This window comes from Cydia amplana, chromosome 27 (genome assembly GCF_948474715.1).
Source record: "Cydia amplana chromosome 27, ilCydAmpl1.1, whole genome shotgun sequence".
NCBI lineage: Eukaryota > Metazoa > Arthropoda > Insecta > Lepidoptera > Tortricidae > Cydia > Cydia amplana.
The window spans coordinates 6,010,085-6,031,255 of NC_086095.1; the positions used below are offsets into that span (position 1 = coordinate 6,010,085).

Genomic DNA, 21,171 nt, shown 5'->3' on the forward strand with positions numbered 1-21,171 from the left:
TAAATATTTCATCACTAAACCACATAAATTTAACACTAAAATTTCGACACATTCACAAAATTATAAAAAAATGCTTATTTATAACTAGTTACACTTATTTGTTATTTATACTGTATATACATAAATGATAACAATATTTATAATTTATATATTATAATTCGTTTAAATAAAGAATTTATAAAGCGCATAGTGTAAATTAAACTATGTACCCAAAGGACATTTGACCATTGCAATATATAGTCAAATATTTTGACAGAGGTGCTATGCAACTTTTTAAAAAGTTACACAGATTTTGTCCGACTCTCACTCATTTGGTTTAAATAGTGAAAGATCGGGACAACAATAGTGTTCAACAAGTCGATTTTAAATAGAATAGGATATGGACATTCGATCGATCCTTTCGTTTTAAGCTTTCCAGTAGGATTCCTTTACCATAAAGACACAATATAAATGTTATCGTGCTTTTCCAAAAAAGGTAAATTTTTCAACGAATTTTCTCGTAATTTGAATAAAAATTAACCCCCGACACCGATAATATTAAATCTTATATAATATTTCCTTGCTTTTACCATCAATTGGTTAATATATATATTTTTATATTATATATCTAGGTATATGAAATAAATTAAGTACACTTAAAATCCACATCGAAATATTATACATATATAAAAGTATGTTATGCTTACGATAAATTCCTTTGATTCAATCATTTCAAATATATTATTATACATAGGTATATATATTATGAACTGAAAAAATAAAACAATGACACTTTCGATACTTATTATATATTTATAATATATATATATATATATATAATATATATATATATATATGTATAATGCGATTTATACGCATATTTATATAATGTCAATGTTTTATTTATATCATTTCATGTGTAGGTACACATTTGTGCATAATCTTTTACATTCTTATTGCTATATAAATAGACTAAATATTATAAAGATACGACTAAATATAATAAAAATAACACGTCATAGCAATAGCAAGCTGGGCAAATTATATATCTATAAAATTATTTAGCAAAATCTACACTAAATCTTATTCTGTTACCAAACTTTTTAGTCAAGTTTATCATCGGGAATGAAGAGTCCTTCTCTCTCGTACTTATAGTGGTACACATGTTTAGAAAGAGACAGATGTTTTGGTCGACTATAGACGAATCAATTGTGTTTTACCTAACGGTGACAAGTCACTTGACTAAGGCACACCCCACAAGAGCTGAAATTAACAGGAATTAAGCACCGGAATTTCTATGGTAAGGTCAAATCGATGTAAAGGGGCCCGCTGATTACCAGTCCGCTGGACGAGTCAGTTGTTCGGAACTGTCACCTTATGCTTTTAACTGACAGGCCGATATCGCCCGGCGGACTGGTAATCAGTGGGCCACTTTAGTGTGGCTGGCCTTCGTATTGGGACTGTTTACATTCATATTGGGACTGTTTACACATTGTTTGGTGTTTATTGCGATCACATAAATTTGCCACTATGCAAGTAGCAAGAAGCCACCACACTTACCAGTATGGCTTTACCTGTTTTTGTATGGTGCCATATACAATACTTCGATATTTCTGTGCTTAATTTCTAATAATTTCACCTCGTGTATGGTGCCGATGGTGCGCTTAAATAATATCAGTAGATTTGAATCGCTAGCCTATGAAGACATTGAAAATTGATAAAAAAAATCTCCGCAATTAGGAAATTGTTTTGATACTTTTACCGTTTTACATAGCTTGATACTATGTACCTATATCTATTAACATATAGGTTCCAGGTACATGCACTATGAAATATTCTGTTCATCTCTAACTTACAAATGGACATCATACCTACATATAAACGTAATGATGATTTGGGTATTTTAGTCATATCATATATTATATGGGCTCTATGTATGTATAGCTTTATTAACAGAGTTTAGACTTTAAGAGAGACTTTATATCTGTATATAACATTTTGGACGTTGTACATTGGTAGTATTTGAACTAACAACCGAAACTTGAAATGTAACTATTATCAATATTAATATATATTATATACCTACAAATTATTAAAACGGTTTATAAATTCGCTTCAAAAACAACAATAAGCGTAATATAGATTTTTGACACATTTAATCGTGTTTTGTCTTTCGCGGTCTCATCGTGTAGAAAGCGCTTAAAAATATCAGTGACGAGCATAAGTGTAGAAATAATTTTGAGGATTTTTGCCATTAGCAACACTCTTCTAGGTAGGAACTACCTTAAATATTGAAAATGTCATATGTGATCGTTGTTTAAAAAAAAGCAATTACTTAATAAAGGTTTCCGTAACTTGGTTTAAGATCAGACGGCAAATTGTTTGTAATACTATCGGGTGTTAATAGGTTATATTATTATATAGTTACGAGTATATGTGGAAGGGTAGTCTAATTGTATTCACAAAAAAATACACTTTCCCAAAATGAGATGAAAAATCTATAAAATGGATACTGTTTTTCTCATATTTCTTCATCCCTACTCATATTATGAATACCAAAAGTACCTCTGTCTGTCTGTTACTTCTTTACACTTAAACCGCAGAAATGTATTTAAGGTAGTTCCTATCTAAAGACAGTGGTAGGGTCATTGCACTAGTTTTCGTCCACTTGACAGATTCGCAAATAATATATATAATTTTTAATTTTCTACTTCCGAAATATCATTTTTATGTAGATAGATATGAATGAATGTTTCTTTATTCAGGCAATAGACCCATTACATAATTTTAAAATAAAAATACAATAAATTTAAAAATAAAAATATATAAAAATAAAAAGGAAAGAAATGTAAAAATAAAATAAAACTATACTAACTAACTAGATATGTTGTTTTGATTAAGGATTGCAATACGTACACATTTGTGTAGCAATGTACCCTACATTAAAATTTCCTCAAGTGGACGAAAACTAGAGCTGGACGAAAACTAACGCACCTACCCTATATCTTAGAGTTTAGACACTAGAAGTGGCTTGTTGGCTGCTGTGATCAGACAGCACCGAGTTGAGGTCAGACTCTCGCAGCACGGGCGGGGTGCCGAAGGGAAAGTCCTGAAAAAAATATGCATACATTTCATACCAAAGAGAACATAGGGTGGTTTGAAGTGAATTGGATCACAGGCACATATTATTTATAATAGTTCTTACGAACAGATACTTATCTCTCAAAGAAAACGCAAATACCTACCGTTTACGCGCTCCCCGCACCGCGACACAACTCTAGGGTTGCCTACGCTTATTTCAAATACTTTGGTGTCTTAGTTAGCTATCTAAGTATAAATAAATGTCTCGTAAAAATATTACCTACAATTGGATTTTTCTTTAAATACTACCTACGTAGCTTGTAGCTGTCGTAAAAATACGCGGGAACGCGTGTGGACGTGCGTTCGTGAGCGCGTGTGGCAACCAACTGGCTGGCTTTTGTACCGCCGGCGGGACAAGATTCGTAAGCATAAATCCGAGCTCGCACGGAGAGTTCCATAGGATAGTCCTGTCACAGGGCGAATCAGGGGCCCATTTCTCGAACGATATTAGTCTAATATTATTAGTGTGTTGTCATGGCAACCCATACGATTTGACAGTTCGTGGGCTAATAATATTAGTCTAATACCGTTCGAGAAATAGGCCCCAGATCGTGATTATCGTGAGACACGTGTGGAGCCCTTTACCTGGTCGGGGAAGTCCCTCGGCGCGGGCGGCGCGGGCGGCGGCGGCACGCGGGGCGCCCGCGCCGGCGACGCGCACTCCGCGCACTCGGGCTGCGCGCCGCGCACCGAGCGGCGCGACCACGACTCGGGCATACAACTGGAAAGGACAATTACTACTTTATATGTACATACCAGGGATGTTGCGAATATCCGCATCCGCAACCGCGGAACTTCCGCATTATTTTCAACATCCGCATCCGCATCCGCATAAAATCGATGCGGATTTAATGCGGATGCGGATGTGGAACAGGTCGCTACAGGAACGTCTTAGCATCGGCGTAAGTGCTAGACTGCTAGGTAATTTAGTCATTAACGAAAAAAACCTATTAGAAATAAGCAGTCAAGCGTGAGTGGGACTTAATGTACGGAACCCTTGGAACGCGAGTCCGACTCGCACTTGGCCGGTTTTTTGAAATAAAAATTACTAAAATGTAATATTTGACGTTTTTTATGGTACTATCTTGACATCCGCATCCGCATCCGCATCCGCGGATGTAAGCCTTTAAAAATCAAATTACGCCGAATGTGAAATGAAATTCGGGCGGCCATATCCTCCTAAGGCCCATACAAATGAAAAAATCAAAATTAGCCACTGAAATTTGAACCTATAGTGCAGGGAATACAGTTGATTTTATTTTGTTTGAAAATTGCACGAGACAAAACAAACGCAACTCTGTACCAATTGAATATTATTTAAATTTCATTGAACTGAATGATAAGTCCTATAGGTAGGACCTTGGGCCTTATGAGGACAAAACGTCTTAAGATCTAAGACTAAATACCAAGCTCTTTTTAACTTTTCCCGTAACCGTATACCTACTTATCTTTGAATTTTTATTAAACGTCATTTCAGCGGTACCTGATGGTACCGGATGGGCAAAGATCCTTTCAGAGAAAAATAACGGTGATAGTGATAGTGACACTTTCATGTCGTTTTCTGACCTATCTTTCATCTTAGCATTTATGGTGGAAGCATTCTCAGGCCACCCACACACACTTCATGTTGTCCTATTCTACTCTTTTTCAATCTTCAACCTAGCGTTTTTCCGCTAGGGTCCGCTTTCCTGCTCAGTCTTCTCCACTTTGCCCGGTCTTCGGCATTAGGGAATGCAAATCGGTTATTTTTTGTATGGAAATAACCGCGGTTTCGGTTAATAACCGATTATTTCCATACAAAAAATAACCGAAAATAACCGATTTGCATTCCCTATTCGGCATCCTAAGGTGTGAAAATGTTCTCTTCCATCTCCGTTATCACGACGTCCAGCCAGTATTCAAACAAACTTATATACAGCTTTTATACAGCTTGAAATGCTACTTTGGCAGCGCTTCTACTACTCCTACTGTCCTATTCTACTGCTTGAGTTATTTTATTCATTCATTCATTCATTTATTTATTTCTTTAACAATAATACATTGTGTTAGAAAACTTATGAACTAATTACATGCTTATAATTTAATTAAACTTAGTATGATGGGACATGTCAGCAAATAAATAAATTTCAAATAATAATTTAAACAATGAATAACAAGTCACAAGTAAAAATAAAATAATATAATGTCAAATATAAAACGTTGAAAACTCATAATTTTTAATACGCCTCATCATAACTCATAATTTTATTTTTTTAAGAAAAGACTTACGCTTGATGTACTATATGCGCGCACGGCAGGGAAGCTAGCGGCTCCGGCTGCGTGGCTAGAGGCTCCCTGCACCTAGCGCAGGCCGGGGCCACCCACGCCGCCGCCGCGCGCTTGAGACGCGCCGCAGCGTTGTTGTCGCCCAGCGCTGTGTAGATCTCGGAGAGCCGGAGACGAACGCGGCGGACCAGCATCTGCAGAACAACATTTATTTATGAATAATTTATTGTGCTTTCTATTTTAGTTTAATTTAAGTTAATGTAGTTAGTAATTAAGTTAGTTTAAGGTAGTCGTATGTAGTACAAATTTAATGTATTATAAGGACCCATTTGCATGCTGTCAAAAACAGCTAAAAAGGCTTGGAAATGTAACTTTATAACACCTGTATGTAAAACCCTTTATGTGCAAATAAATGATTATGATTATGATTATGAGATAAAATGTATCTTAATGGTTGGCACGTTGGCATAAAACGCCAGTCCTCAATGATACGACAGGACTTTTAGACGCCAGTGACGAATATATCAGCACCGCAGGTCCAAAGCCAAAGATTAATCGGTCACATACCACAGAGCAACCTACGTGCACATGCATAAAGTTCAATTTCATTTTTGAGACTTCACTTCGGTGACGTGTCGTCCGACAGCTTTTGTGTTCGACACCGCGTCGAAAAGGTTAAATACTCGCTTACTTCGGACACCTCACGTCGCCCCGTGGATAGTCTGGAGAATTATAATGACGAGCAAAGTTGAAGGCACGAGACCGTAGGGCCTTCCCCCTGCTAGATGGTGTGCTTTATTGACTGCTCCTACGGGAGGCCATATGCTCGATTGGCGAGGAACAGAAGCCTAAGATGGAGGTACAGACCTCCAACAGAAGGAAAACTTGCGCTTCCGAAGCGCGCTCCGCCGTCCATGGCTTCCATTAGAGCTATATACAAGTGCTATCTATTTATTATATGACAATGCCTCACCTTAGCCCCGACAGACGTGGCTACTTCCAGCAGCCTAGTGTTGAACTCAAGCGGACGGCAGTTACAGATGCGGCCCTGCTTCCGAAGAGCTTCCAGACAGCGCGCTGCGCCGTCCATGGCTTCCATTAGAGCTATATACAAGTGCTATCTATTTATTATATGACAATGCCTCACCTTAGCCCCAACAGACGTGGCTACCTCCAGTAGCCTAGTGTTGAACTCAAGCGGCCGGCAGTTACAGATGCGGCCCTGCTTCCGAAGAGCTTCCAGACAGCGCGCTGCGCCGTCCATGGCTTCCATTAGAGCTATATACAAGTGCTATCTATTTATTATATGACAATGCCTCACCTTAGCCCCAACAGACGTGGCTACCTCCAGTAGCCTAGTGTTGAACTCAAGCGGCCGGCAGTTACAGATGCGGCCCTGCTTCCGAAGAGCTTCCAGACAGCGCGCTGCGCCGTCCATGGCTTCCATTAGAGCTATATACAAGTGCTATCTATTTATTATATGACAATGCCTCACCTTAGCCCCAACAGACGTGGCTACCTCCAGTAGCCTAGTGTTGAACTCAAGCGGCCGGCAGTTACAGATGCGGCCCTGCTTCCGAAGAGCTTCCAGACAGCGCGCTGCGCCGTCCATGGCTTCCATTAGAGCTATATACAAGTGCTATCTATTTATTATATGACAATGCCTCACCTTAGCCCCAACAGACGTGGCTACCTCCAGTAGCCTAGTGTTGAACTCAAGCGGCCGGCAGTTACAGATGCGGCCCTGCTTCCGAAGAGCTTCCAGACAGCGCGCTGCGCCGTCCATGGCTTCCATTAGAGCTATATACAAGTGCTATCTATTTATTATATGACAATGCCTCACCTTAGCCCCAACAGACGTGGCTACCTCCAGTAGCCTAGTGTTGAACTCAAGCGGCCGGCAGTTACAGATGCGGCCCTGCTTCCGAAGAGCTTCCAGACAGCGCGCTGCGCCGTCCATGGCTTCCATTAGAGCTATATACAAGTGCTATCTATTTATTATATGACAATGCCTCACCTTAGCCCCAACAGACGTGGCTACCTCCAGTAGCCTAGTGTTGAACTCAAGCGGCCGGCAGTTACAGATGCGGCCCTGCTTCCGAAGAGCTTCCAGACAGCGCGCTGCGCCGTCCATGGCTTCCATTTGAGCTAGACGGTCTCCGAGGGCCTGACCAGCGCCCATTGCTACTTCGTAGTGCCTGGGAAAGTTATCAAATACATTAATTAGGAGTAAGTAGTTATGTGTCTATGCTGCGTAGTTAAGATAAAGGCATTGAAATTACTTGGGATAATATTTTATAAACTTTTATATATGCCATCCTATCAAGAGAATTAGGAGATGGGTTGTTTTTTAAATTGTTGATATGCCAACTAGACTATTTCAATCAAAAAATAATGTGGTCCTTCGACCCGAAGCGACCCAATAACGACTATGAATGACTTTACAATAATGTAAAACTAATTTTAGGTATTAGGTATTTAATTTATGTTCTTAAGTTTGTTTTATCCAAAGCAAACAGCGCAAGCTACGGGTGGGTATTGAGTAACTGGGCTCGCAAACTTCTTTAAGGGCCTTCCACACTCGTGCGCGAATCGCGGCGCGATTTAATTAGAATTTGTTTAACCAGCTATATTATATACCTTAGAGCTTTCCCAATGTCGCATTTCCGTCTGTAGACATCCCCGGCTATACGCACGGCTCGCGCGTAGCTACCTTGGTCTCCCGCCACCGCCGCCAGCCTTAAGGCCTCCTGCGAATAGTCAATGGATGAACATACTTATTATCATAATTTTGACGACCGGTCTGGCCTAGTGGGTAGTGACCCTGCCTGTGAAGCCGCGGTCCTGGGTTCAAATCCCAGTAAGGGCATTTATTTGTGCGATGAGCACAGATATTTGTTCCTGAGTCATGGTTGTTTTCTATGTATTTAAGTATTTGTATATTATATATATCGTTCTCTGAGTACCGACAACACAAGCTTTCTTGAGCTTACCGTGGGGCTTAGTCAATTTTTGTAATAATGTCCTATAATATTTATTTATTTATTATTTATTTATTTATAATATGAGAACGTTATATGCTTCTATTTTTCGTTATTCGTTCTAGAAAGTTATATGCTTGGCAATCGATGGGTGATTGTATATGGAATGTGTCTGTGATATTATGAAATTAATGAGATGATGGATTGATCATTAAGTTTTCTGGCGAAAAGAAAAAGCCAAGACCATTTTTTCCGGACATGAAATGTCGCTTCCAACGCAGCGGTTATCTGAAGTAGCATAATGCTATATGATGTCTGACGTTGAGATCAGCTTTGCTTTCCCTTCCTGCATGATCCTGATGGATGTGATCTTGCCTGCAAGGGGTACGCCTCATCAACCATGTTCATGTTGTTCTAAAGTGTCGTTTGTGGTGAGCGCTCCGACTGAACATCTAGCGACCTTCACCAAGGAGGAGTTTTGGTCGATGGGTGTCAAGTTTCGGCGGTTCCGCGGCCGGCCTGACACTGCGGGGTTGCGTATTGCATCGCAATCATAATGCGGTTTTTAGTGTTTAGTTTATATTTTTACTAGTAGGGGAAACTGGGGAGGGTTGATCACCCCTTTTGTTTTTAGCATACATTTTCTTAACTATTTGTAGTATTGAAAAACTTTATAGACCATACGATTCAGAATTTATCTCTTCAGTTCTAGTTTGAATTAGAACAGATTTGTGCAATAAATTAGACCGTTATTTAATGAAAACCCATACTGTTGACTTTTACCATGTGTCCCCTATGTAAGGGAGACTTGTTTACCCCTGGTCGGGAGCCTTGATCCTAGGGGGATCAAGTGACCCTGGTTCTTGGGACACATGGTAAACAGATTTTTACCATGTCTCCCCATACCAGATTCTCATTGATTATATAACTCGGATCGCTATTAGCAATGCATCTATAATTTGTAAAATACACAGCAAACATATATATATTGCATCTTCCATGCTTTGAAGTTGTATTTCCGGTAATCAGATGTCTAAGCCGAAGGGATCAACTCTTCCAGATTTGGGGACACTTGGTAAAAAGATTTTAAGCGACAATGTCATATTTCGAGGGTAGTATCTACATTAATTTATTCACTTTATCTACAGAAAATTAATATATGAAGATATCAAACACATATTAATCCATAATCTTATACTTAAAAAAAAACAATGTAATCGTATTATCCATAAAACAACATAAAATAGGGAATCAATTTTTGAACCAAAAAAAGTTAAAAAAAAAACAAAAATCTAAGTTATTAACATAAAATTTCTTGTAACAAGCTAAATTTTTTAAAGTTATTATGAAGGTATTTTTAGCGTCAGATACCTACAGCAATTATAAATTTTTTACCCATCTCTGGTCGTTATTGTTTACTATATTAAATAAGTTTAGAAATTTACTGCTCACGTTTCGAGGACGGTGTTTGAGCTGCATAATCCTAAAATCCTTTCTATGGACCGACGGTTCTATAGTACATAAGGTCGGAAAGCCATTAAAATAGCATTTCATCCATAAAAACAAATATCGCCGGTTGATAACCAAATATCGTTATAAGTGTTGTTTGTCGACCGAGTAACATCCCCTGTGTGTAAAATGTTTAACTTGATAATCAAGACCAAGTGCGGGTAGTTCGCAAAATGTTGATGTCAACTTTAGTTAGTCTTTTCAAAGGCCACGGGGATAATTCAGTTTTCGGAGTTCGAAGTCAGTTGTATAATTAAAAACTGAATTATACGCCATTAAATCCCGTTTCAATAAACAATAATGAGTCAAAAACCTTGAAAGTTTGAATCAGTGTTTCACTGGTCGTAATTTTGCGGCATGATTTACTAAAGAAAAGAAAATATTTATGATAGCTCTATGAATCATTTTGTAAGTAAATTTATTACAATGTGTACTTGATCGCTTTGGGGGTGACATGATCCCGGAAACATATCTCCCCTGAAGAAAAAGACAAAGTCTCCCCATACATAGTAAGATTATAAAACGTGCCGTACTCGAAACGTGTGTTCGCGTATATCAATGTAATCCAAGTTAATCATCACTTCAATAAACAACAAATAAAATAAGCACACTCACTAACATCATTTCCATCTCATATTATAAAATAAATCCAGTTAAAGCTTACCGAAAATTGAATATAGTACGCAGAAAATCTTTCACCGTCCGCCATTTTTGAACCACTGACTTTTCCGATACAGTGCCATGACAGAACGTGAAGTTAGGAACGAATGAATGAGTGTTAACAGTGCAAAAAAATGTATCTCGTTTGGTTTGATTGAAAATGAAGTTTACCAAGTGTCCCCTAGGGATCGACCCTCCCCACCCTCACCTAGTTCGCCCCGAACTGAGAACTCGCGGTTCGCCAAAAAGATCAATTGAATTCAGTCATCAAAGGATCGAAAAGCGCGTGCGTTTTATTGCAAGATCTGTCTTATTTGATAAATTTAAGTCACTATAGAAATTAAAATAAACTGTATCTGTGGTAAGCCGTACCTAATCTTTCTTGTCAAATACTAATATTATGTTTATTTTATTTCGTTTTTATCTTGCTAATTATTTTAAAATCTTGAATTATAAAACAATATTATAAATGTGTAAACCGAGCACTTTCATTTGATACCAAACTTCTTGCAATTAAAATGACCAGAATAGCAAGACCCCTCACAAATAGCTTTTTAGCATTTTAAGCTCTTCTAGCTCATTAACCTCTTGATCGAGCCTGCTCAAAATTTAATGACTAAAATATAGTGCCCTCAACTTTACGTTCGCCCAATTTCATTTAAATTAGAACAAATTTACTTAAGTTATTGTGTATCAAACTATCCTCTGATAGTTCAGCTTAAAAACATCGAAATGCCGGGACGTGCCCCTAGCCAGCCGTGTGTTCCAAGTTGAATCTAAGAACTTCACATTGCTTCGCTCGCTCGTTCGATAATATGTATGCTAGTTTTAATGTTTATGTTTTAGTGTTTATGTATGGGCCACTGGTTGCCCTGAAATAAAGGTTTCATTCATTCATTCATTGTACAACTCACGTTACAATAATCATGTGCATCTCCGAGCTCGCCTCTTGCCCGTAAGGCCGCCGCCATTTGCAGCAGCGCTATTCTGTGGTGTCTGGTGTTGAGGTCGAGGGCGCGCGGGCCCCGGCCCAGGTCGCAGGCGCGCGCCGCGCACGCCACCGCGCGCTCGGCGTCGCGGAGACGACGCCACAGCTCGGACAGACCGACGTACACCTGGAAATACATATTAGTAGAACCAGGACGCGTAGCCAACATGCCAATCGCTTACGCTCCGTAGCCATTAAAACGTAACTGTCACTGTTGCACTAATATGGAAAAGTGATATTAGAGACACAAAGCGTTTCGTTGTCGAAGCGATAGCGATTGTCACCTTGGCTAGGCCGGCAGGGTTAGGGAACTAGAGCGTTCAAGCATTCTAGGCTCCGTTCGGCTCAGCATTGCTCCGAGCAATTATCAGCGATGGCACAACTTTGCGTGCACAACCACAGATAAGATAATTACTTGAATTTTGACAACCCTAATTAGCCGAAAGGGATAGTACGATATATCATCATCATTTATTCAGTAACAATATTAAATTGTGTTTGAAATCTTAAATCTAGGCACATGCATACAAAAATATTACAAAAACCAAACATCTTAGCCACCACATCATCATTCATCTTCAAATAAAAATAAAATTAAAAAGTCAACAAATTAAAAGCCTGCAACAAATTATATTAGAAAGGAACAGCATAATTGGTGATGGTCCCTGAACCGCTGTCAAACTTCGGTATTGTAGGAAGTTTCCTTTCTGTGCGTTTTTGGTTTAGTCTGGTTTTTTCTTCCGTTAAAAAACTCCAAGAGCCTTCTGAAAGCCATCCATGGCCTTGGAGAAGGCGCGGAGCTCCAAATTGTCAGCTGCCACGGTGAAATGGACGCAGCCATTGGCGGAACCTCCTTGTACAGTGCCGGGTTATTCCAATGGGACTAGTTACCACCAAGTTTTTACCGTACCAGTTGTTACCAAACCGAGTTGGCGGTAACTACTGGGAATTATTTTTCCCAGTAGTTACCAGTGGTAAAAGGTGGGGAAAAAATTCCCAGTAGTTACCACTGGTAACAACACGGTGGTAACTAGTGGGAATAACCCTACTATGCCGTCTAAACTCTAACCTGTAATAGTAACGTGTTGTCGCCCTGCGCCTGGGCAACTCCCAGCGCCTTCTGAAAGCCATCCATGGCCTTCGAGAAGGCGCCGAGTTCTAAACTGACGGCTGCGACGGTGAGATGGACGCAGCCAGCGATGGAACCTCCTTGTGCATGCAATAGTATGCCGTCTAAACCTGTAATACTTGTGTGTGTGTGTGTGTGTGTGTGTGTGTGTGTGTGTGTTGTGTGTGTGTTACCTGTAATAGTAACGTGTTGTCGCCCTGCGCCTGGGCAACTCCCAGAGCCTTCTGGAAGCCATCCATGGCCTTGGAGAAGGCGCCCAGTTCCAAACTGACGGCTGCGACGGTGAGATGGACGCAGCCAGCGATGGAACCTCCTTGTACAGTGCATGTAATATTACGCCGTCTAACCTGTAATAGTAACGTGTTGTCGCCCTGCGCCTGGGCAACTCCCAGAGCCTTCTGAAAGCCATCCATGGCCTTCGAGAAGGTGCCGAGTTCTAAACTGACGGCTGCGACGGTGAGATGGACGCAGCCAGCGATGGAACCTCCTTGTACAGTGCATGTAATATTACGCCGTCTAACCTGTAATAGTAACGTGTTGTCGCCCTGCGCCTGGGCAACTCCCAGAGCCTTCTGGAAGCCATTCATGGCCTTCGAAAAGGCGCCGAGTTCCAAACTGACGGCTGCGACGGTGAGATGGACGCAGCCAGCGATGGAACCTCCTTGTACAGTGCATGTAATATTACGCCGTCTAACCTGTAATAGTAACGTGTTGTCGCCCTGCGCCTGGGCAACTCCCAGCGCCTTCTGAAAGCCATCCATGGCCTTCGAAAAGGCGCCGAGTTCCAAACTGACGGCTGCGACGGTGAGATGGACGCAGCCAGCGATGGAACCTCCTTGTACAGTGCATGTAATATTACGCCGTCTAACCTGTAATAGTAACGTGTTGTCGCCCTGCGCCTGGGCAACTCCCAGAGCCTTCTGGAAGCCATTCATGGCCTTCGAAAAGGCGCCGAGTTCCAAACTGACGGCTGCGACGGTGAGATGGACGCAGCCAGCGATGGAACCTCCTTGTACAGTGCATGTAATATTACGCCGTCTAACCTGTAATAGTAACGTGTTGTCGCCCTGCGCCTGGGCAACTCCCAGCGCCTTCTGAAAGCCATCCATGGCCTTCGAGAAGGCGCCGAGTTCCAAACTGACGGCTGCGACGGTGAGATGGACGCAGCCCGCGGTGGAGCCTCCCCCGCAGTCGTTGTACAGCGCATGGCGGGCATATGACAGAGCTCTGGAAACCAAAACACGAAAATATATACCTACTATCCTAACAATTTCATCGTTACTGTTTTTTTTATAAACGTGTAATACGTGTCATGTCAGATCTGCTTAGGGTTGCCAGATCGAAAGACGCTATTATCGGGAAAAAATATCTATTTTTCGGAATTTTGGGACTTAAGTCGGGAAAAAAGTTTTTGTATTAAAAACAACGATATTTTACATTATTGGCACTATGTCAGCTTAATTATTGTTTTATAACGTGAAGCTGTTTTTCGGGACAATTTTTACTTTGTCGGGAATCGGGAGCACATGCTAAAATCGGGAGAATCCCGCCAAATCCCGACCATCTGGCAACCCTAGTTCTGCTCTGTATCAATCATCATCATCATCATCAGCCGAAAGACGTCTACTGCTGGACAAAGGCCTCCCACGAGGATCTCCACAACGAACGGTCATTCGCTGCCCTCAATCAACGGTTTCCGCGATTTTAACCATATCGTCGGTCCATCTAGTTTCAATAGGTACTTAGTTCTAAGTAATTCACCAAATTGTTTTTTTTTAAGAATATGCTTGAGTTGTTGATGAATATTTGCATTACGAGTAAATTATATCTGACAGGAGTGTCAAACAAGGAATAAATGCGTGCGTCCCATATATGTCCCATACGCGCCAAAGCAATGCACAAAGTGAATATTCATTCAAATACTGGTATAGGTACTTAGCATGTTATTGTAATATCATACCTGTCCAGTCCACCCAAGGTCTGATGTGCCCTGGCCAGATTGAGGTAGGCTTCAGCGCGCATCGGTGCGGAATCCAGCTCCTCAGATATCCCCAGCTGGCGGTTTGCAAATTCCAGGGATTCCCTGTAAAAATGTTTAATGTAATATGTGTCCTCAAATACAACATCATAACAAACAAGGAGATGTTAACCCTTTGAAAACCACCTCTAATGTTGTGCGGCGCTTTCATGAACCTTCTCAATCCTTGCATTCGCATGAAGGATGACTTTGGGCTGTAGCCTCGCGCATTATAGACCGGGCCGTGACCGGGCCGGAGCTTCCATCTCATATCATTGTATGTGTAAAGTTTTATTACAATCCAACACGTAGTTTTAAAATGAGAACGAAACTCCGTTTGTATGGTAACAACTACACTTTCACTGCTATGCCCATTCTACCCTTAGAAGTAATATAAACAGAACCTTACCTGTACTTTCCAAAGTCATTGTATGCCTGGTATAAGTGGCCAAGCAGAGCGAAGCGGTCACTCCTGTGCCGGACCCCTTTCAGCGCCGATAGCCACACTTTCACTGCTAGTTGCTGCTCATTCTGCCCGTACAGACGCACGCCGCGCTCGATCTGAACGAAAGTTCAATAGTTTAGTTTAATATTAGATCAATCATCATCAGGCCTTGTACATCTTTGCAGATGATACAAGTAGCATCTATTGATCTAGCGACAGCGCCGCCCGTGGCTATACAATCCGATCCTTGAAAGACATAATCGCCCACATTTGTGACAAGTAGGTAAAATGAGAGCCCGCACCGCGAAACCCATGATTAGATCAAAAATTGATCGATTTGCTATTGCATTATTGCATTCAGGAGACTCTCAAATATAAATAGATAACTAAAAAACTGCTTCAATTAATTAAGGACCATAGTTATATTGGTGGTATTATTATGGGGCTAAAGCACTGTATACGAGGCTTATTTAGCGTGAATTCTGAGAACCAACTAAGAGCTCAAACGAGCTGGTTTCTCAATAGTCTACTTTGTAAACCTTTTGTCACCGTTAGGCTGACTGTACTTTGTCACCCCAGGTCAACAAGGAATCTTTCCCCTTCTTACTAGCGAGGTATTGATCCATGCTTATACGGCATCCTCAGAAGGGACATGCGCGGTCCCGTAACGGGAACCCAAGTGCGCTAAATTGTAACAATCTACTTCTTGGTATACGTATTTGTCACCGTTAGGTTAGATGTACTTAGTGCCAGTTGCATCATCCGCACTTGGCAGACTGATCAACGTCACCCGGGACGCCGCGGCGCTTTAATACTATGAAACTTTCCATACAATCAAATTTAGCAACTCTTTAACGATGACAAACAACCGACACTTAGTCACACCTGTGAGTTCAGTGACCTCACCTTTCTCCTAGCGAGGTATTGATCGATGCGCATGCGGCACCCTCTGAAGCAGTCAAGCAGCCCTGCGGCAGCAGGGGGGCGGTGCGCGGGGCCGAAACGAGAGCCCCAGCGCAGCGCGCCATTCCGCTCCCCGCAGTCCTCAGCGAAAGAGTGTAGCTCTATCAAATAGATGTTAGTTAGGACGTGATTTGATAGATGGCGTTGTAAGTAAAGTTTACGATATTGAAATTGTGTGGGAATAGGAAGTTTAAAAACGAACAGGGGGCCGATTTTTGAATTTCGACCACTCGATTTCGTGTATTTCGTTAATTAATATCTCCACTACTAGGCATTTAAATTCTACTAATAGAATTAAAATCGAGTGGTCAATACCAATAGATTTCAAATTTCGATCGCTCGTATTTAAAAAATTAGCATTTCGCCGTTTTCCACCGATTTTCGAGTGACGAAATCGAGCGATCGAAATTCAAAAATCGGCCCCCAGGATTGTGAGAAAAAAACATTATTTGATCTTAAATAGTCCTGTAAAATTGCATAAATTAACAAAAATACAGTGCTATTGGTGATAATTTATAATCACAAAAGACATATTGAGGTGCCTTTTGTAAGTTGCAACTTATTCCAAATCTCAATATTATTAGGTTATTTAATTAATTTAGGAAAACCTCAACAATGTAATTCAGGATCCATAAGTGCACGTGATAGCGACATCTAGAGGGCAAGATAAGCAAACGGGGTTTTCTGAATCGATTATTGTAAAAAATGCGTAACCCATGAGGGTCCTCCCGCTCCTATAAAATAAGAAAATGAACTACTTAATTAATGGAAAAACACATGTTGGAAACACTCAACAAACAAACATACAAACTATGATCACTAAAATAATATGGGAGAAGAAATGCAGCCAAAACAGATAAATTAGTAATAGTATCTACTAAAACAGTTGCTTACCTGTCTGGTCGGGCAAATCTGGCAAGCCTTGAAGTTAACAGACATATCAGACATGCACACAGAGAAGCGGTGATTCAAACTGATGTATGACAAGTTTACTTAGTACACTCAGCAATATAAAAAAATGTTTATCTCTATCTCTAGGCTTTTATTATTTCTGTGCTTCCGTGAAAAATTAAAAAAAAAAATTAATCAGCCTGCCCGCCCATGGCTCAACTCAAAAAAATGTTTTGTTTTGTGTTTTGAGTCACCCTTTAGGATTAAAATCCAGCTAAGTCCCACTTGCACCATTCCTCTAACCCAGGGTTAACCGATTAAACCTGGACTTACCATAGCTACCAGTACAATTTGACACTGGGTTAACGATTTAACTGCTTAACCCAGGGTTAGTGGGATGGTGCAAGTGGGTCTAAGAAACGTACATTTTGCTGAGTGTACTTATATATAGTATCCATTCAGTCTTCGGTTCTTATTTTTTACTAAATATGTAAGTAATGAAATTAATATGATTTTTCTGAAGAAAACTAATGATCGCACACCAAGAAATTTAGTCTTAAAAGTACCTACTAGTAATTTTTTAAAGGTATTTACAGAAGTAGTATTTATTGAAAGTGACATTCTTTAAAGTAGGTAATATACATATATGCCTACTCAACTATGTATTAACAATTATTGTACTAACAAATTTACTACTCCTATTGTATGCAAACAGGAGGTTTTTTAAAGTTATAGTAAGTAAGTAGTTATATGTAGAAAGAAAAAGCTTCCAAGTTCAAATCCAAAACGTTTATTTTAACGCTCTTGAAAGACTCAACTACCATGAGAGGGTTATTCCCACTAGTTACCACCAAGTTGTTACCAGTGGCAACTACTGGGAATTTTTTTCCCACCTTTTACCAGTGGTAACTACTGGGAAAAATATTTCCACCACTGGTAACAACTTGGCGGTAATAACTAGTGGGAACAACCCCCAAAAGAGGGCTCAGAATAAGAAAATGTTCATTATTAGTCGCTGAACCAGTGTAGTAAGTTAGGGTTAGACCAAGAAAAGTTTGCAACGATTTTGATAGCACACGCAGTGCAAGTGTTATTTATACATCATAATTTCATAGAAGTTTGACGTTTAAAATAACACTTGCACTGCGTGTGCTATCAAAATCGTTGCAGACTTTTCTTGGTCTAACTCTAGTTAGTTAATAACCAAGATCGCAGGAGTATGGTAGGGTATGTTAGAGTAAGATGTTACCTGGCGGTTCATCGAGATGGTGTGAGGGGTCCGGGGAGCTCAGCAGCCGCGTCGCCGACAACTGGTGAGCTGGTACCCCGCTGAAATTAATACAAAAATAAAACTAAAACTATGCTACGTCAAGTATGGAGCTTATAGGGAAATATCTGGGAGACCGAGCTTTGTTCGGAAAACATCATAAAAACTCAAAAATGCGCGTTTTCCCAGAGATAAGACCTCTTATCTAGATCGGTTTTTCGCCCCCGAAAACCCCCATATAGCAAATTTCATCGAAATCGTTAGAGCCGTTTCCGAGATCCCATATATAAATAAATATACAAGAATTGCTCGTTTAAAGGTTTAGGATACGTATGCATGCTTATAGCAAGGTTTGTACAAAATTAAGGTGGTCTAGACTATGTTCTTATTTAAAAATATAGGTATATGATACATTATTTGCAGTCAAACATGGAATTTTTCTACGTTTAATGTATAACTTTTGGTTAAAGAAAATAATATGCACAATACAAATGAATGGGTTCGCTCTTGCAGTATTTGGGTACGTAATAATCTAAACAAGATCTAGAGCAAAAATACTCTTTCAAAAAACCTTGATAGTGTGATTCAGAAGAAATTAGCTCGCACAAAACAACGCCATCTCGTGTGTAATCTAACACACCAAAATTACACAAATATTTTTACGGTTACGATTTTCAACTTTACCACATTCAAATAGGGTTTACATTAGCTTACCCGAGGAAGTCTCGCGACTCTATAGAATCCCATGACATGTTCCTCGGGTGGAGCCGACAGCGTCACCTGGACGTCGGGTGCATCCTGCGTTCTCGCTCGCACACCGCGCACGAACACTAGAGAGAAAGAGATTAACATACTTTATTAGTATCTATATAATAATATTTTTTTTTAATAATTTTTGTTGTTTCTCAAGTTGGTAGAATTGATTTAGAATCATCAGTTTTCGAACAGCTCGCTAAGTTCTTGTACAGATACAGATTTTTATTGGTAAAAATAAAAAGTACATTTTACACGTCAAAATAAAATACAAATTATACAATGTTATTATTATTTTATTGTTGTTGTTGTTATTTTTATGTTTTGGAATCCTTCGCTTTCTCGGGTAGGTATCAAATTTAATTGTATTAATATTATATTAACACAAGGGGGCATTTAAAACAAATAACTATTCTTAAATAAGCAAGTCGGTAGTTGCCTACCAAGCATCAGGAGGTCCCGGGTTCGAATCCCAATCAGAGCATTTAATTTATGTGTGTTTAATCACAAATATTTGTTCCTGAGTTACGGATGTTATCTATGTACAATAGAATACAATACAATACAAATACTCTTTATTGCACACCTCATTACAGAAAACAATACAAAGAATACAGAAAAGAAGAGAGGGTAAACAACAGGCGGTCTTATCGCTAAAAAGCGATCTCTTCCAGACAACCTTTAGGTAGCGGAAATTTATAAATGTGTCTAAGTATGTATTTATCTATACAATATAAGTATGTATATAGTACCCATAATACAAGCTTTTTTTAGTTTAGGGCTAGATTGATCTGATTAAGATTGACCCCAGATGTTTAAATTATTTATATGTTTATTATAATCTTAATAAACCTGATTCAGACACCGTAGGGGGCACACCTCAGCACCTGATCCATTTTGTAGCAAAAACGACAGCCATTACTTCGCTTTTACGGCATTACCTGCAAAAAAAGTTTAAATTGGTTACTTGAGAAGAAAATTAAAGTTAGGACAGAACAGAAGTTAGTTTACATGAAATCATCATTATTTTTATTATTTTATTTTATTAGAAGACCAACAGCTTTTCTGTAAGTGAAAATATATTTAATTTTGTTTAATGGTAACGAACGATATACATACAACTGAAATTAAGTAAACGTAAATTAAACAGAAGGTTTTCGTGATTTATATCTGTCAAGCCAATTAAGGCATTGACCTATATCTAATGACGGGCCTTACGGGCACTAAGAATGGTGCTAGTTCAGCGGTGTCACTCACGAATTCGAGCCAATCGTGACGTCTAACGCAACTAGTTGCGACCAATCGCGCGCGTGATGCGTACTCATCAACCAATCGCATTGCACTGGCCCGTCTGGTCCCATTCTTATTGCCCGTAAGACCCGTCTTTAGATCAATTTATTATTAATGCGCTCAATAGTGTCAATGTCAACGTAAACGTGATGGTTATCTGAGGGTAACCGTGGTTTGCTGTTTTTTTTTTTTTATAAGGTACATTATACAGATGACATTCAATACATGATTACAATAAAAGTGGTAGGCTTTATATAGAAATGCCACCCAAAATAAGTGAGCACAGCAAGAACAATAAATAATAACGAGCAAAAACTATCCAAAAATTAAAAAAAAAAAACAAAATATCTTAAAAACATACTTAATTATAAAATTACATAAATGATCTTAACATGTTAAATTGCTTACTCTTACTATTGTTGTTGTGTAGTATGGTGGCCAAGAACCTTAACGACTTGCCTCTTGAAAACCGCTAGCCGTGTCGATGTCTCTATGCTGTGATACTAAATCATTGTACTGACGACACATTCTAACGATTGGGTTATAAAAAGAAGTATTATTTTTTTAGACTTATATTATTAACTTTTATACCACACCACTATCCTCACGCGCGTTTTAACCGTGGTACCTACCAGTTACCACTGCTTTGACCCACAGTCCACGGTCCAGGGTCCACGGGTATTTTTTTCCCCTTGTCTTACCGTTCTAAACAGTGCTCGCCAGAGGTATATGTCAAGTTTTAAAGTTTTGTTTCGGGCCGGTACAGACGGACTGCAACCTGTAACCCGACTGCAACTTGTATGGGGACCGCACGCCGACGACGTTGCAGTTTACAGTAATAACATATAGGTACTAATCTATGGTTGCAATTGACGTGCATTTCACATACAAGT

General features: G+C 39.7%; 1 protein-coding gene across 1 annotated transcript; it reads right to left on the bottom strand.

The window, feature by feature from the left end:
* Window positions 1–2,992: 2,992 nt before the first annotated feature.
* Window positions 2,993–19,870, bottom strand: LOC134660528 (43 kDa receptor-associated protein of the synapse homolog). The gene is made up of 13 exons (XM_063516303.1): window positions 19,841–19,870; window positions 18,950–19,065; window positions 18,218–18,297; window positions 16,021–16,178; window positions 15,079–15,230; window positions 14,613–14,735; window positions 13,696–13,879; window positions 11,450–11,650; window positions 8,026–8,135; window positions 7,403–7,583; window positions 5,389–5,579; window positions 3,706–3,841; window positions 2,993–3,088 (listed from the first exon to the last, which is right to left on the bottom strand). The coding sequence occupies exons 2-13, from the start codon at window positions 18,985–18,987 to the stop codon at window positions 2,993–2,995; spliced, it is 1,650 nt and encodes a 549-aa protein (XP_063372373.1). The 5' UTR covers window positions 18,988–19,065; window positions 19,841–19,870.
* Window positions 19,871–21,171: the final 1,301 nt, after the last annotated feature.

Bases quoted from the DNA above. Each gene is read 5' to 3' on its own strand.
- LOC134660528 (XM_063516303.1), bottom strand. From the start codon at position 18,987: ATGTCATGGGATTCTATAGAGTCGCGAGACTTCCTCGG. The intron at 13,880-14,612 runs GTATGATATTAC...TTTGGTTTCCAG, and splicing joins ACCTTGGGTGGACTGGACAG to AGCTCTGTCATATGCCCGCC. The intron at 7,584-8,025 runs GTATATAATATA...TAACTTTCCCAG, and splicing joins GACATTGGGAAAGCTCTAAG to GCACTACGAAGTAGCAATGG.